Below are 16,408 nucleotides of genomic sequence, written 5' to 3'. Positions count from 1 at the left end.
GTTCTTGTCACAGTTGTTCATTCTGTTTCTAGAGTGCCTGTTATTATGTACATCCTTAAAATAATGTCTCACAAGCAGACGGTGATGGAAAGGCATAACCTTTTACATATTTGAAAAAGTATGTGTTGTGTGTGAGAGAGAACCCATACGATGGACTGGCATTCTTGGTTAATTCCTTGCATCTGGGATAGGCTCCTAAAAAAAAAAAAAAAAACAAACTTGGATTAAGTGGGTTTGAGAGTGATATGTTATGTTATATTTTTTTTATTTAGTATAAAACGATTCCAGCCTTTTTCTGTAAAAGACACAGGGTGTGAAGACAGAGATTATAAAGCAGCTGTTCTTATCTATTGCTGTCATGGTTTCATTATGTTCTTTTTGCTCTAATAGTATGTTCTACTGCTTTTTTTCTGGGACTGCTCTATTTGTGATTTATGAGTGACGCACTAAAGTCATCATTGTCCCACTTGCTGTAGTTATTTGCTTTCTTGAACATGTGATCTAGGCATGATGTGTTTTTCCCCTAGTAATACATACATTGGAGTACTGAAGAGGATTATTTTTTATTTATTGGACACTATGTTGTTGGAGGCAGAACATTATATCTGTAGAGCTGCTTTGTCTCCATTTTGCTTAATTTGTTCCTCACAGAGTTGTATCTGAACAGAATGACTCTATTTTGCTTTCTTTACCTTGAGTTCCTGATATGTCAGGTAAAAAAAGAGTTCTGCATTTGGACTATGATTTTTATCTCTTACAAAATGTACTTTATTAAACTGTACTTTCTTAAAGGCTCACATTTCTATTTTTTTCCTGTCATTCCATGTTTTTTTTCTGATAGCTTTCTAATGAGCTTCATACACACTTAGGTCATGATGCCATATTAAAAATTGTTCAATTAGTACAGTGGGGGAAATACTGTAAGTATTTGATTCCCTGCTGAATTTGTAAGTTTGCTCACTTACAAGGAAATGATCAGTCTCTATTGTAATGGTAGTTTCATTTTAATGGAGAGAGACAGAATATCAACCAAAAACCCAGGAAAAACACATTACATAAAAATTATAAATTGATTTGCCTGACATTGAGAGAAATAAGTATTTGATCACCTACAGCCTAGCCGGACTTCTGGCTATCAATTACAGATACTCCTGGTCTCAACTCGTTATGTGTATAAAGCACATTCTGTCCACAGAATCAGGTTCTTCCATTTCTACCTCTCCACCACCATGGGCAAGACCAAAGAGCTGTCAAAGGACATCAGGGACAAGATTGTAGACCTGCATAAGGCTGGAATGGGCTACAAGACCATCAGCAAGAAGCCTGGTGAGAAGGTGTCAACTGTTGTTGCGATTATTTGGAAATGGAAGAAATATAAAATGACCATCAGTCACCCTCGGTCTGGAGCTCCATTCAAGATCTTTCCTCATGGGATGAGGATGATAATGAGAAAGATGAGGGATCAGCCCAAAACTACACAGGAGGAGCTTGTTAATGATCTGAAGGCAGTTCGGACCACAGTCACCAAGAACATCACTGGTAACAAACTACGCCATAATGGATTGAAATTTTGCAGTGCCTGCAAGGTCCCCTTGCTCAAGAAGGCAAATGTACAGGTCCGTCTAAAGTTCACCAGTGAACATCTAGGCCTGTTGATTGATTGCAATCTGTGTGCCAATCTGTGGGAGCCAGAATTCTGGCTGGGTTGTAGAGGATCAAATGCTTATTTCACTCAATGACATGCAAATCAATTTATAACTTTTATGTAATGTGTTTTTTCTGGATTTTTGGTTGATATTCTGTCTCCCCCCTTTAAAATAAGAGTTCCATAAAATTACAGACTGTTCATTTCTTTGTAAGTGAGCACACTTATAAATTCAGTAGGGAATCAAATATTTATTTCCCTCACTGTATGCTGTCCACTAAACTGAGTAAGCAATAGTCAATGCAGTAGTTGATATACTGTAAATACATAGTACTACATATTTAATTTATACAATACATCTTTGCTTGGTTTCAGATGAGAACCTTAGTATATATGTGGATTAGAACAATATTTTAATATCTAAATATTGTTCATCCTTGCTCTTATGTCTCTCTCCCTCTCTGTAAATATTTCAGTATATAAATGCTTACCATATAATATTGGTACTTACATCAGTGACGTTTTAAGTTGCTAATTTTCTTTTTGCAGCCTACACATGCAACTTTTGGGAATGTGGTTACTATTTAAGTTCTTCCTGTCTTCCTTTTTTTTATTTTGTGCACTCATATAACTGTCATACCAGCAAACTTGTCGCTCTCATTTAAAAGCCTAATTCCCCGAGAAAATTCACCTTAGCAGTGTAGCTCAGGGCCTGTTTTTCAATTCAGTCAGAAGGGCCTTAGAGAGAATGAAAATGCTTTATATACATATTTAATGTCTGGAAGGACAAACAATGGATATACTTTAGGCTAGAAAAAGGTTTTGTGGTTATGACCATTTATGAATGTCAGGGAAGAGAAAGAATGGTTAAAAGGGGGGATACTTGATTTGATGTCAGGTAATTATGCGAATACAATTTCTTTAATGTGTATTGAGCTGAAATTGAAAAGCTATTTTGCCTTCTTCCAGCATGAACAAAGCTAATTTTTCCATTAATATTGCTAATGGCAAAGCTTCAGTACTATACTAATAAATTACCAAAGTGAAAATAGGTCCATTAGCAATTGATAAGATGGAAGTAATAGGATGGTAAAAGTGTGAATCCTACAGTTAACATCACTAGTTCTCAAAAGGTAATGTGAATTATATTTATTAACAGCGTCTTATTCAACAGCAAAAAAATAAATAAATATTGTAGCAGATCATGATTAACAGAGTCTAAAAGGCTGAGTCACACACAAGTGCTGTGTTGCTGCATACCAAATAATATCACTTTGTCACCCTGAGATCATTCCTCGCTTACTGCATCCCATGAGTTTGCGTCCTTTTCCATGCTTAAAAAATTTTACCCTTCAAAAACACTTACCTTGCACTGCGTTAAAACCCCTATGTATTATTTAGCTATTTTTGGTTGTAGGATTAAAAGTAAATTGAGCAAATTAAAACTCAAAACAATTTCAACTAACATTAATTGTCAAAATGAAAGACCTGACAACAAAGTACAGTGTTATTTTGTGTGCAAATAAACTTGATAAGTCTAATAACAAACAGCCCAGTTTAAAAACACCAAGTGTACTCTGTGTTAAAGGTATATTTTACTCAGTTTCAGCCCAAAGCTATGAATAGCATGTGTGTCATCTCTGATTTTTTCGTCATTAAATTTACTTATTTTAATTTTATTATAATGTTTAAAAACACTTTCTTTAATTTTTTTGTTTCATGTAGTATACAGTATAGTGATAGCAATAATGTTACCATATGCACATACAGTGAAAGTTTAATTTAGGTGATCCACTACATTCTATTCATCCAACAAAGCTTAAACCAAACTGCAGTTTTTCTTAACACAAGGGGATGACTATTTCAATTGAAATATAAAGACTTATGCAGTGCATGTTTTAATATCTGATGTATCAATACATACATGAAATAATAAGCATGTTACGTATTGATTAGCACATGTAAATAAGGATTTCACTATGACAGTAATGACCTTGTTAACCTTAAAAGCCCATATTTGTAACGTTTAGTATTCTTTCCATTTACATGAATGAATCACATTTCTGAAATGTTCTTATCCATCCATCCATCCATTTTTCAACCCACTGAAACCGAACACAGGGTCACGGGGGTCTGCTGGAGCAAGTTCTTATCAAATTCAGTAAACTGAAGCTGTTAAAAACACACTCCCATAAATGACTTGTGATTGCAGTTAATAGTTTTCTTCTTTATTGTGTTTCATCAATTGTCTTCTGCCACCCCTCTCCCTCTTAATGTTTCTTTGTATGAGACACAGTGACATGTAGAACCGAGATAATTACCGTTAATTTCCAAATTTTTAACTTGGTCTGTTTACGGATCGTGGCAAAACAAATGCTTTTTGTATATGATGAATGCAAATTTATATGTATTTATGTATAAATATAAAGATTTTCAGGTGGCTCAGTAGTAGTGCTACTGCCTTGCAATAAGTTGACAAGCATTCAAGTCCTGTATGCTCTCTGAATAGAGTTTGCATATTTTTCCTGTATCTATGTATGTGGGTTTCCTTCAGGTGTGTTTGTTTCTTCCTACAATCAAAGACATGCAGGTTAGGTGGATTGGCAGTGCTAAATTGGCCCGTAGAGTGTGCTTCTGTTCACCCTGTGATGGCATGCACACGATGCTTGCTGGTACAGGCTCTAGCGTCCCCCCGGCCCTGCTCTGGATAAGCAGATTTAGGTAATGGATGATATGCTCTATTAATATTTTCATTACTGATGACTTATTTAATTAATTTGGAATTATTTGATTAATTGACAGGGTCATAATGCTGCACACAATTTTTTTTTTTATTCCCCTTTAGGCATGTTCGCATCCACACAGGAGAAAAGCCATACAAATGTGATGAATGTGGGAAAAGCTTCACTGTTAAATCCACTCTGGACTGCCATGTCAAGACACATTCAGGTTAGTATGAACACTTTATCTTGCAAATAAAATTCAAGTGTACTTGTTCTTTAGCTTGTACACCACTAATTCTTTGTGTACTAAATGATACAATGTAAGCCCTTCGACATTTCCTGTCAGCATTTCCATCACACTTATTCTAGTAATGTGCTTCAACAACTTAACCGCTAAAGCACCTGGGGCCTCATGCATAACGCCGTGCGTAGAATTCGCACTATAACATGACGTAAGCACAAAAGCATAAATGTGCTTACGCACAAAAAAATCCAGATGCATAAATCTGTGCGAACGCCAAATTCCATGTTCTTCCGCTACATAAATCCCGGTCAGCGTGAAAATTAACGCATGTGCACGTGCCTTCTGTCCCGCCCAACTCCTCCCAGAATTACACCTCTTTGAATATGCAAATCAATATAAATAGCCCTTAAGCTCAGCCTTCTGTGAAAAGACAATGGCAAAAGTACGAGGGAAAACAGAAGAATTTCAGCGAATACCTAGTGGAGGCAAAGAAAAATGTACTATTTGTTGATTTAAACAGTGGTATAAACAACAAAAGGAAGTTGATCGAGTGACATAGAGTGTCGGAGAAACTCAAAAGCTCAAGTTTACAAAGTCGCACAGTGCCCGAAATAAAAAAAGAAGTTGTCACATATCAAAGTTGCCGTGAAAAGGCGAGTCGTAGTCCACTGTCTGAGTGTCATATGAAAGCTTATTAGGGTACAGAGAAAAAAAAAGGCACATAGTGTGAAAAAAAGCACAAAATTGTCAACTTTAATCTTGAAATTTCCACTTTAATCACGTAGTTTATTCTGTCATTAAAGTAGAACATCATAAACTTAATCTTAAAATCGTTTAATATACTAGTTTCTCAATCCCATCGTAACTAAAGTAGCATGTTAAATGCTTTGGTTTATATTTGATCTTCTATGTGTGTGAATCACTACGTGCTTCCAAGCTTTCTCTTCCTCCGACAGGACACAGAATCCATTACATTCATAATATTACAGCTCTCTGAATCGTTAAAATACTGAGAAATATACGTGATATAATTTTCATGATGATAGGAGTTAAAGCATGTTATTAAACATGGGAACACGGTGGCACAGCGATTGTTCATGTCTCACGCAAGGTGCTTGCTGCACCGTGCACGACCTTCAATTAAATATTTTATTACAGAAGTACTGTCTCTTTCAAACATACTAACCCCCAATTCCTGTCCTTATTTTTCTTTCTCCAAATACCCAATCGCCACACAATCAGCTCTGTAATAGACGTTAAGCCATCTGTAAGCTTAGAACGCCAATTCTTCAAAACTTTTAAGGAACATCGAAATATCTTCGTAGTATGTGTTTAATTATTCTATCCATTATCCTTCCAGTGTGACGTCAGCACCAGCAAGAATACAGCGCGAGGCAGGAACAATCCGTGAACTAGCTAGCACTGTGGCACCGTGTAGTTAAAGTTTTATCTGTATAATATAAAAAACATATTTTGCTGCATTTCATCTTAAAAATTATATCATCATCATATGTAAATACGCGCTTTATAAAGTGGCTCAGGTTGTGCAATATTATAACTGTAGTGCAAGTTTACAGTGAGGTAATTGTACTTAAAAGTACAAACAGTTCTACAAGGAGCACTTGATGGACTGATTGAGTGCATTTAGAGTTCATTGTGGTCCAATAGTAATGTGTATAAAGAAATATTTTTTATTGTCAATTATAATAATATAATATATCCAAGTTTTTGAGCCATAAATTCATAATGCTTTGAAACATGCAAGGACTTTACTCTTGCAATAATGTACGTAATTAGTCAGTCAGTCATTTTCCAACCCGTTATCCTAACTCAGGGTCATGGGAGTCTGCTGGAGCCAATCCCAGCCAGCACAGGGTGCAAAGCAGGAACAAACCCTGGGCAGGGTGCCAGCCCACTGCAGGGCACACACACACAAACTCACACACCAAGCACACACTAGGGACAATTCAGGATCGCCAATGCACCTAACCTGCATGTCTTTGGACTGTGGGAGGAAACCCACGCAGACACGGGGAGAACATGCAAACTCAATGCAAAAGTTAATATTTAATTCATAAAACAGTTGTTTGGTATTTTCTCTGTTTCATTCTAAAAAGATAATATAAACACAAACATTTAATAGAGAGAATCATTGTGCATTCGCAAGATTTCCAATAATAAATAATAGAAATCAAAGGCTAGATTAAGACTCCCATAGGCCCAAGGGTGTCAAAACTAAAAAAACCCTAACCTTACTACCCCTGCCAGGCACATGTGTATATTTCCAAATTATGAACAGCACATATGCTGATAATAAGTTAGGTACAGGCACTGAAGAAGAAAAACAACACCAAAACTTTGTAACTGTATCGAAGGTGGTAGGGAATGAGAACACTGAGCGCTGTCGAGAGTCGATTCTACAATAAAATAAAATAAAAATAAAAAGAGTAATAAAATCATCACCCCGAAAGCGGACAGTAGATATCACGTAGTATATGTGTACCAAATTTCAAGTCAATAGGTGAAACGGTTTGCAAGCTACAGGTGATTTAAAATCCTGGACAGACAAACGAACAGCCACGGTAGTGTATTATAGAAGAAGATAAGTACGTAAGAAAAGGCAAACTTCTTCAAGAAGGAGATGTAACTAAATAGTAGTAATGTAGAATGCTAACATTTTTTTAAATTAGGATACATTAGAAGTTTTTAAAAATCTTCCTTCCTCAAAATGTGATTTGCAGCTAACTCTTGAAAGAAAATAAAATCAGTTTTAGTCGTAATTGATGTTGCAACACAATAATGTACTTAGGCTGACTTTATATTTTTGATACAAAAACTATGCACTGTAATATAGTTATCTTTCATGTTTTATTATAATTTTGTTTTTAAAAAGATGTGTCCGCTGGGTGCACTCTACCAACCAAGACCCCAGACTGCTGATAAAATTAGTTTTCGCAGTCAAGCTGGAGGCTTTGTTCCTCCTTTTTTTTCCCCCAAATCATGGGAATGTGGCATTGTTATTCTAAACAGAAATGTTGCCCTAGCAAATTATCCAAAGAAAATTTGTCAAAGTATGACAGCTTTAAAATCAAACCTTAAAATTACCTTAAAATAAAGGTAATACAGTGGACCCTTGACTTACAAACTAAATTCGTTCTCGAGGGCTGGTTGTAACTCAAGTTGGTTGTAAGTCAAGACTATTTTTCCCATAAGAAATAATGGAAATACCCATAATGCGTTCTGAACCTCCCACAGCAACACTTACTTAACCTTTTCATAATAAAAAAGGCTTGTATAATGTGCATAATTTACCAAAACACCAATAATTTTTCTAATGTACTAACCAAAAAGTTATAAAAAGTGCCTAGCCTACCAGAAACAACAATTTCATACTGTACTCACCATTTAATTTGACATTTTTGGGCTGCAGGAAGGGAGGAGGAGGAGAATTAAATGGAAGGTGGTTATTGTTTGGAAGGAGCCTCCTTATACAGTACAAATCTTTTCTTTGTAAAATTGTCAAGATGGTGGATTTCAACATGCTGTACATATTAGCGAGATCGGTCACACGAATAAACCACTCTCATATTTCCGCACAATTTCCTTCTTCGTTTCGATTGTGATCGCTTTCTTTACCTTCGTTACCTTCTCTTTCTTTCTTAGCAATTATCGAAAAAAATTATATAAATCACTGCACTGACCGAAATTATGTCCACAAACACATGTATCTGGGATCCGACTGACGCTTACGAATGCTCTCGGCTGTTTGTTTACAATCGCGCAAGCGGATATACGTGACCGCATTCAGGTCGTAACGCAAGATGTTGGTCGTAAATCAAAACAAAAATTTTGGTCGTAAATCAAGTTGTTCGCATGTCAGGCTGGTCGTATATCAAGGGTCGACTGTATATAAATACGGATACTGGATGTATATGTAATTCTTTAGGTGCACACTTATTTGTATCATTATTTCGTAATGTTTAAAGAAAAATTAAAAAATTAAAATGCCTCCCTGACCAAAGCACTGCCTGAGGTGTTTGCCTTGTTGCTGAACCTTTAACACATTAAACGGGTCGCTTTAATCTCAAAAATTAAAGTGCTACCTTTCGCAGGCCTGATATCTTATATATAAACGTCTACACGTGGAAGTGTGTGTGTCTGTCCAGCCCAGGAAGTGAGAGGTGGAGTCAGGGTAAGGGCTCTGCCTCCGAGGAAACAGAAAACTCGCTTAGCCGTTATTAACACAAGCGGGGCAAGCACATCGGTAAAAATAAACCTCAGAAGAAAGACAAAGTCGCTTAGCTGCTAACATCGGTAAAACAGTATCCCTTTTACTTTTCCTCCTGCCACTAATACACAAGTGAGACGAGCACGTCGGCAAAACAAAACCTCTGAAGAAAGACAGTCGCTTAGCCGCTAATGCACAAATGATGCAAGCACGTCGGCAAATCGAAACCTCCTAGGAGAGAGACGTCCAGAAGTAGTTCCTTTCATTTACGTGACATCTTTACGTTTCAATTTTTTTTCTGAATATTTCAATAATTTCTAGGACCCCGTGCTTTTTACAGCACAGGCTTACACAGCTAGTATATATATAATTTATGTGTGTGTATATTTTTTCTTTTTGTGTGGAGAGTAAATATCTCTCTAGCTTATAAATGCAGTTCAGAACAAATTTTTTGATGTTGTACATTGTGAAATGTAGATTTTTAAAATTTAAGAACAAATTGTTGAATTGGAAATTTTTGGTACAATTTTCACATTGTAAACCTGGTCTTCAGGTAGATATAAATTCAAACTTTCTTTTTTCCTACATATCACTAGCAATGGAAAAGATTTTTGCCTTTGTTGTGTGAGAAATTAGTTGGGTAATCATGAAGTTCTGTGTAGGCAGATTTTATAGCATGAATGCAGATATAATTTTAATGACATAACAATAAAACACTGGCAAGAATGTGGCCTTTGTGGAAATGAGCTTGTTTTGCGTAAGGTAATTCTTTTTGGTAAGTTTTCTTTTCTGTGACCTGAAGTTGCATCATGACATTTAAATTATAGTAAAGAGCTTCACTCACCAAATCTGAGCTAGCAAATTTATAGGAAAGTCATTCATCCTGCATCGTCCTTTATGGCTGCAAGTTATATCGCATAGTCCTTTGCATAAATACTTCACAGCACTCAATTTTTGAAGTATAAGTATAGGAGATTAAAAAAAATAATTCATTTCTACTGTGTTCTAGCCAACCTTCTATATTTATATACCTTATCTTATTTGCATTAAAGTTCTATAATTTCAGTCTCCTGGAATAAATGGAATTTTTAAGTAATTACATAAGATTGCAATCCTCCTCAAGTTTTAAAAATTAATTTTCTCTCACTAACATGTGCCTAATAATCTTACATCTGCCCGTCAATATTCCAAACCTCCTTATTCTGTTGTAGCGTCATCTTATAACTTTATGTGCCAATTCCATGATATGTACATGTACATCATTGTGAATTTCCCCTTGGGATTAATAAACTATCTATCTATCTATCTATCTATCTATCTATCTATCTATCTATCTATCTATCTATCTATCTATCTATCTATCTATCTATCTATCAGCATTTTTTACTTTTTTGTTTTAATTTGTACTCAATATTTAATAATAATAATAATAATAATTCATTATTTTATATAGCGCTTTTCTCCATACTCAAAGCGCTATCATGTTCTACACCAAGATAACTGTCAATTTGTTTATTTTTGCACTAGGCCAAAAACTTTTCAGCTGCCATATGTGCAACACATCATTTTCAACGAAAGGCAGCTTGAAAGTCCACATGCGGTTGCACACGGGCTCTAAACCATTCAAATGTCCCTTCTGTGAACTGCGATTTAGAACATCTGGACATCGGAAGACACACATACAGTGCCACTACAAGCCATCTTCTGAGCCTAAGAAGAGCAAGAAACCTGTGGACCGGCAGCACACTGAGGCTCTCCCACCCGTTAGCCTGCTTAATTCATCACATGGTGATCCCAGTGTGTTTATTACAAGCAACCCTGTTCTTACCAGTCAATTTGAGCAAAATTTGCTACAACAAGGCATTGTTGGACAAGCCATTCTTCCTGCTTCTATGTCAGGTATGTCCTTTCTGAACAGTATATACTTACTCTTTTAACAAAATCCTTAGGTTTGTGCAATTTGATTAGTTTACGTATTCAATTGATTAACAGATTTATGTTACAGTGTATCAATGGTAAACAATTAACTGATATGATTTCATGATTTTAGTTTTCATATTAATTCAGAAATACAGCTACACAAGTCTGTACAATTCTTTACAGTCACAAAATGCTTTTAATGTATTGCTAAGAGATATTTCCTTTTTTCTTTGCTTGCTAACTTCATTTTCATAATAATAATAATAATGGCAAAAACCTTCTTTTATTTTTATTTGATATACTGTATCAATCCTCAAGGGGAAATTGTCTTTTCTCATGACCTGGAACAATTTTCAGGTTAAGGGCATTGCAGAAGGGCCCAATGAAGTGGGATCCTTTATGGCAGTAATAAGATTTGAACCGGCCACCTTCCAGACACCAATGCAGATCCTTAGCCTCAAGGCCACCACTCAGCCATGTTATATCACTTTCTGCTTTTCTCTTAAGTTACCCTTTATAGTTGCTTATTACTGAACCTGCTTGAGCACTCCTCTAGAGTTTCCTTTGGATTTGGTATACAGATACAGGTTGTAAAGTTGATTAAACACAAATGTACAGTTTAAATATGTATAGTAATTTTGGTACTTGTGTACTAAACGGATGGCAGTTCCTATCAATTCTAGTGTTGGGCTTCATGGGGGAGGCGCCCCGGTTGCTTAAATTTTGGAGTTTAAATTATGAGATTGGCCTACCCCAACCACAAATACTATCCTTAAAGTTTGTGGGGGTGGAGCATAGTTGCCTATAGGTCCCTAATGTTAATGTCCCTTTTGATTGCCTAATCTTAAAAATGAAAATCCGATTTGATAAGAAAAGGGTACTAGCCGTCCGTGCTGTCCTTTTAGTACACAAGTACCGTAATTTTTAGTAGAATGAATATAACTCTTTTATAACATTAAAACACACAATCCTCTCAGTACTCTCCTACAGTCTTTTCTGTTTCGTAGTACACCCCAGAGTGATGTCTGCATAGACGTGAACTAAACAGGTTGCCTAATATGCTGCATTCACAGATCACATTAGTTACCATCCCACTGAAGTAAATGATACTTCCATTCTGCTTCTTTTACTTTCATTCTGTAGCACAATATCTTTTAATTTCACACAACCTGTATGCTTCATACTGTACTTGTCTCTTTCATTCTGAATCAGCATGTAGTGTCTATGGTTAGTCTTTTTATTCCTGAAGCATGTTTATGATACCTAAAGGTTATAGGAAATAATTAGTTTTATAATAAATGTCATATTACCTTTGTCATCTTTTTCAGCAGATCATTACTAGTTCTTGTCTCCATTCTCAGTGACTAGTATGATTAATGTAGCAAAGCCTACTGAAAATATTTTGTGGTAGGAAATCGGGAGTACTCTGGATGTGAGATGTGTCTATAGATGTTTCGCACAAAGCAGTGATGCAGCGTAAACCATACACAGGATATAGAAACAGTTGTGTGCCTACACATAAAAGTAACATTTTGGTTATGCTGAAATTTTCAAGCTATTGTAAGTAATATTTAAAATGAATGTCAGTGCCCCAGTAAAGTATGTAGTGGTGTAGCAGAGCATTTAAGAGCATGCAGTATAAAGCCATGAAATCTTAATATCCATCAGATGAAATTGTAGGCGATAAGTAGCCATGTAATTACACTGTAACTATAGTGTTTACATTTGCTATAATATCAGTTGTTATTTGGTCCTTCCAGCCTTTATCAATTTATTTTTAGAAAGTAGAAGATACTCTCCAGAACTGCATTCTTTTTGATAGCTAGATATTTACCGGTAGTTAATGAAACAAGTTGCTGTGTGAGTTGAAAAGTAGCCTCAATAAAAGACATAGCCATGATTTTCAATGGCAATAGTAGCCTGTCACACTTCCCACAGCATAAGTGCTCTTTGTTAGTTTGCATTATTGGTTTATAAGTTTTCTGCATGTGCTAAACCAGGCCATATACCGATCTTGTGTCTCATTTATCCAAATAAGAGTTAGTTTATCAATGCATATAAAAATAACCCAATTTAAAAAAAGGATATGTGATGTTTGCAAGAACCACTAAAAGCTGGATGGCTACATTATTAGGTACACCACCTTATTAACATGAATACCCTACTCTTCCAAACAGCCAATTATGTAGCTGTAAATCAGTATATAATATTAGCCAACCCGCGGCGTAGCATACGCCTCATAATCATGCTGCTCTTTTAATGAGTTTTAAGCACAGGAAAAAAAATGAACATTTGAAAAATCCGTAATTTAATAAACCACCAAGAAAAGTAACATTGCAATAATGCACGCTACGAACCAAATACAATTGTCTGTGACTGAAAACTGGAGGACTGCCGTCACGCCTCCACCTCCCAGAGCGAGGGACGGGGCTGGATGGCGCTCGGGTGTGGAGGGCGGAACAGGGGGAGAGGGGAAGGACACCCATTCCACCCCCTCCGTCCCGGCTCCCCCGCCATTCACTGTTCTTTGCGGTTCCGGCTGCTTTTCTATATATAATCCACCAAGTCACCCGACCATGGTAGTAGCGTGTGTACAAAGGGCAGGGACGTAATCAGTGCGAGCGTATGACCCGCACTTCCTGGGAATTCCTTGTTCATGGGGAACAATTGCAAGCCCCGGTCTCCATCACAAATGGGGTTCAACGGCTTACCCACGCCTGTCGGCGCCGGGTAGACACACGTTGATCCATTCAGTGTAGCGCGTGTGCAGTGTCGGACATCCAAGGGCATCACAGACCTGTTAATGCTCAATCTCATGTGGCTGAAAGACACTTGTCCCTCTAAGAAGTTGGACGCCGACTGCTCGGGGGTCGTGTAACTATTTAGCAGTAGGGAGTCTCGTTTGTTTTTGGAATTAACCAGACAAATCGCTCCACCAACTAAGAATGGCCATGCCCCACCACCCACAGAATCGAGAAAGAGCTATCAATCTGTCAATCCCCTCTGTGTCCGGGCCGGGTGAGGTGTCCCGTGTTGAGTCAAATTAAGCGAAATTTGTGTGTGGTGAGTTGTTGCGTCCAGGCACATGAGCAGGCACTGTGAATGCCTTGAGAGCGTGGGTGGATGCGTGCTGGGGAATAATGAGTATCTATATATCTTCTTAGATATAGAAAGCGTCTGATGAGGTGTTTGGTGAATTGTTGCAGTTTGTGAGTTAGCAGTTGTGATGGTTTTACACTCCAGTACATTGCGGTGAATGCTGGTAACGGTCAGGCGGGCAGGCATTCTCGTCCCATGCTCTTAGAGTTGGTGGCCGTGTCTCTGTATGGGTTCGAGTTGTTGGGCGGTGCTCTGTCGCTCGTATCCCATGGTCGGACGACTTGATGGATTATATATAGAAATGCAGCCGAAACCGAAAAGAATAATGAAAAGTCAATGTGGCTCAGTGGTGCATGTGTACTGTAGCAGAGACGAAAGCGAGTTGGTGAGTTGTTGCGTCTGGGCACATGAGCAGGCACTGTGAATGCCTTGAGAGCGTGGGTGGACGCATGTCGGGGAATAATGAGTATCTATATATCTTCTTAGATATAGAAAGCGTCTGATGCGGTGTTAGAGTTGGTGGGCGGGGCTTTGTGAGTTGACGGACGTGGTTATTTCTTGCGTATCCCATGGTTGTCTTCCGGCAGTGTGAATTCCTCGAGACACAGGGTGGCGGTGTTTGGTGAGTTGTTGCAGTTTATGAGTTAAAAGCTGCGATGGTTTTACACTCCAGTACATTGCGGTGAATGCATTGCGGTGAATGCTGGTAACAGTCAGGCGGGCGGGCAGGCGTTCTCGTCCCATGCTCTTAGAGCTGGCGGGCATGGCTCTGTGATTTGTCGTCGTATCCCATGGTCTTAGAGTTTGTGGGCGGGTCTCTGTGATTTTGCGGGCGTGGCTATGTCGTGCATATCCCATGGTTGTCTTGCTTGCATATCCCATGGTTGTCTTGCTTGCCCTGTCGGCTTAGTGAATTATATATATAGATATAGACCTATTCAAGAGGTTAAGATTTAGGGTAGCCAAGACACTCAAATTGAAAGAATTTAACTGTGATAAGATATGTTGACAAAACACATGCTTGATGCTATTGAGTCAGCATGTACCAAAATCTCTGTTGAATGTTTCCAGTTCTTTGTTGAATTAATATCTTGAAAAATGTAGGCTGCTCCAGAAGCTAAAGGAAGGCCTATTTAGTATTGGATATAATGGCCTAATTGAGTGGCCACTGGGTATACTTTTGCAATTTTAGCTTTCAAAAAACCTAAATACTTGTTCTCTCACATGTGGGAGTGAAAGGGAACCATGTAATACAGGAATGAGACTGTCACATATTCCAGGAATGGTTGGAGTCCCACAAAAACTTCACCATAAAAAAACTAAAGGATAAGTAGGTATTTGATATGAGTGTAATCAAGTTCTAAATCAATATTCAGAAATAAGCAGGCACATGCTCACCTTTAAAGTGAATGTATTTGATCGTTTTAAGTTTTTGTTTCATATTTGGACTAGTCGCCTATGCGCTGCAATGGTTAACTGCACCTGGAAATGGGTTCTTTATAAAATAGCAATTACATTTTTTTGTAAAACATTTTGTATCAGTGATCAATATGTAATGGGTGGTATAAAAAATATATAGGGATAATAAATATGAAATTTCTCGGAAACAATTGAATTAATCATTAGAGTACTATACCAGGTTACTTCAAGAAAAATTTGACTAGAAGTATTCAGCCATTCATTTCTCATTTTGACAGAATTCCCTTCATTTAAGATGTGCAGTATATCATAAATATCAAGTAATCAATGATTACCCCGTAGAAGTAATGTCAGTCTATAAATCACTTAGCTAAATCTAGTACAGGTGTTCTTGATTTCCTGAAAACATAGTGATAAATCATAAAGTGGTATTTAGTTGTTAAAAAGGCAAATATAGTAGAAGTATAAAATCACTAAGGAGAGGTATTTACTGGTATGTTTGAAAATACTTTTTATTCCTTGCCATTAGGAATATAAATTATATATCAGATCCTAGATCATTATGTACTTATAAAAATTTGTAGAGTTAATTAAAATTAAATGCACATTTATAGGCTTTTTACAATTAATTACTGTAACTAAACTTATGTATAATAAGTTTAAAACTTAGTTCAGTTCTCCTGGGTAGTGCTTACCAGTTTATTCTCTGGATATTCTATACCTGTTATTCCTAAATTCTTTAATGTGTGTATCAAACCATATATTATAAAATAGCACATTTATTTATTTATTTTACAGTGAATTACCTCTTTTACCTTTTGTGTGTGTCTGTGTGTGTATGTGTGTTCAGAATCCCTAATTCATCAGTAATATAGCTAAAACCTTATTCTGGCAATTCATCTCTCTTTCCGTGTTTTTTGCCTACTTTATTTTTATAAGTCATTCTTTGACTTCATTCTTATGTGTCATAAATCTGAGGCCACTCAGATACTTTCACGAAACCTTAATCAGTTTAGACTAATCCTGGTTTGTTTTTAAAGTAATTAACTGTGACCCAATAATGTTATTCTAGAGTCAAGAAATCAGTAAAATAAATGCAGTTTGTGGATGCTGAAGTCGAGAACAACAGA

At 36.9% G+C, this 16,408-nt stretch overlaps 1 protein-coding gene across 3 annotated transcripts in view; it reads left to right on the top strand.

The window, feature by feature from the left end:
- LOC114663460 (zinc finger protein 236-like) overlaps positions 1–16,408 on the top strand; it is a 181,934-nt gene that overhangs the window by 130,230 nt on the left and 35,296 nt on the right. For all 3 annotated transcript variants that reach the window (XM_028817205.2, XM_051935699.1, XM_051935700.1), the window contains exons 21-22: positions 4,491–4,594; positions 10,368–10,739. In XM_028817205.2, coding sequence (XP_028673038.1) covers positions 4,491–4,594; positions 10,368–10,739 — 476 coding nt within the window. The remainder of the gene's footprint in view (positions 1–4,490; positions 4,595–10,367; positions 10,740–16,408) is intronic.

Source organism: Erpetoichthys calabaricus, chromosome 13 (assembly GCF_900747795.2).
Source record: "Erpetoichthys calabaricus chromosome 13, fErpCal1.3, whole genome shotgun sequence".
In the NCBI taxonomy this organism is placed as follows: domain Eukaryota; kingdom Metazoa; phylum Chordata; class Cladistia; order Polypteriformes; family Polypteridae; genus Erpetoichthys; species Erpetoichthys calabaricus.
Note: the sequence above shows the minus strand (reverse complement) of the source record. Positions and strands in the feature narration are given on the sequence as shown.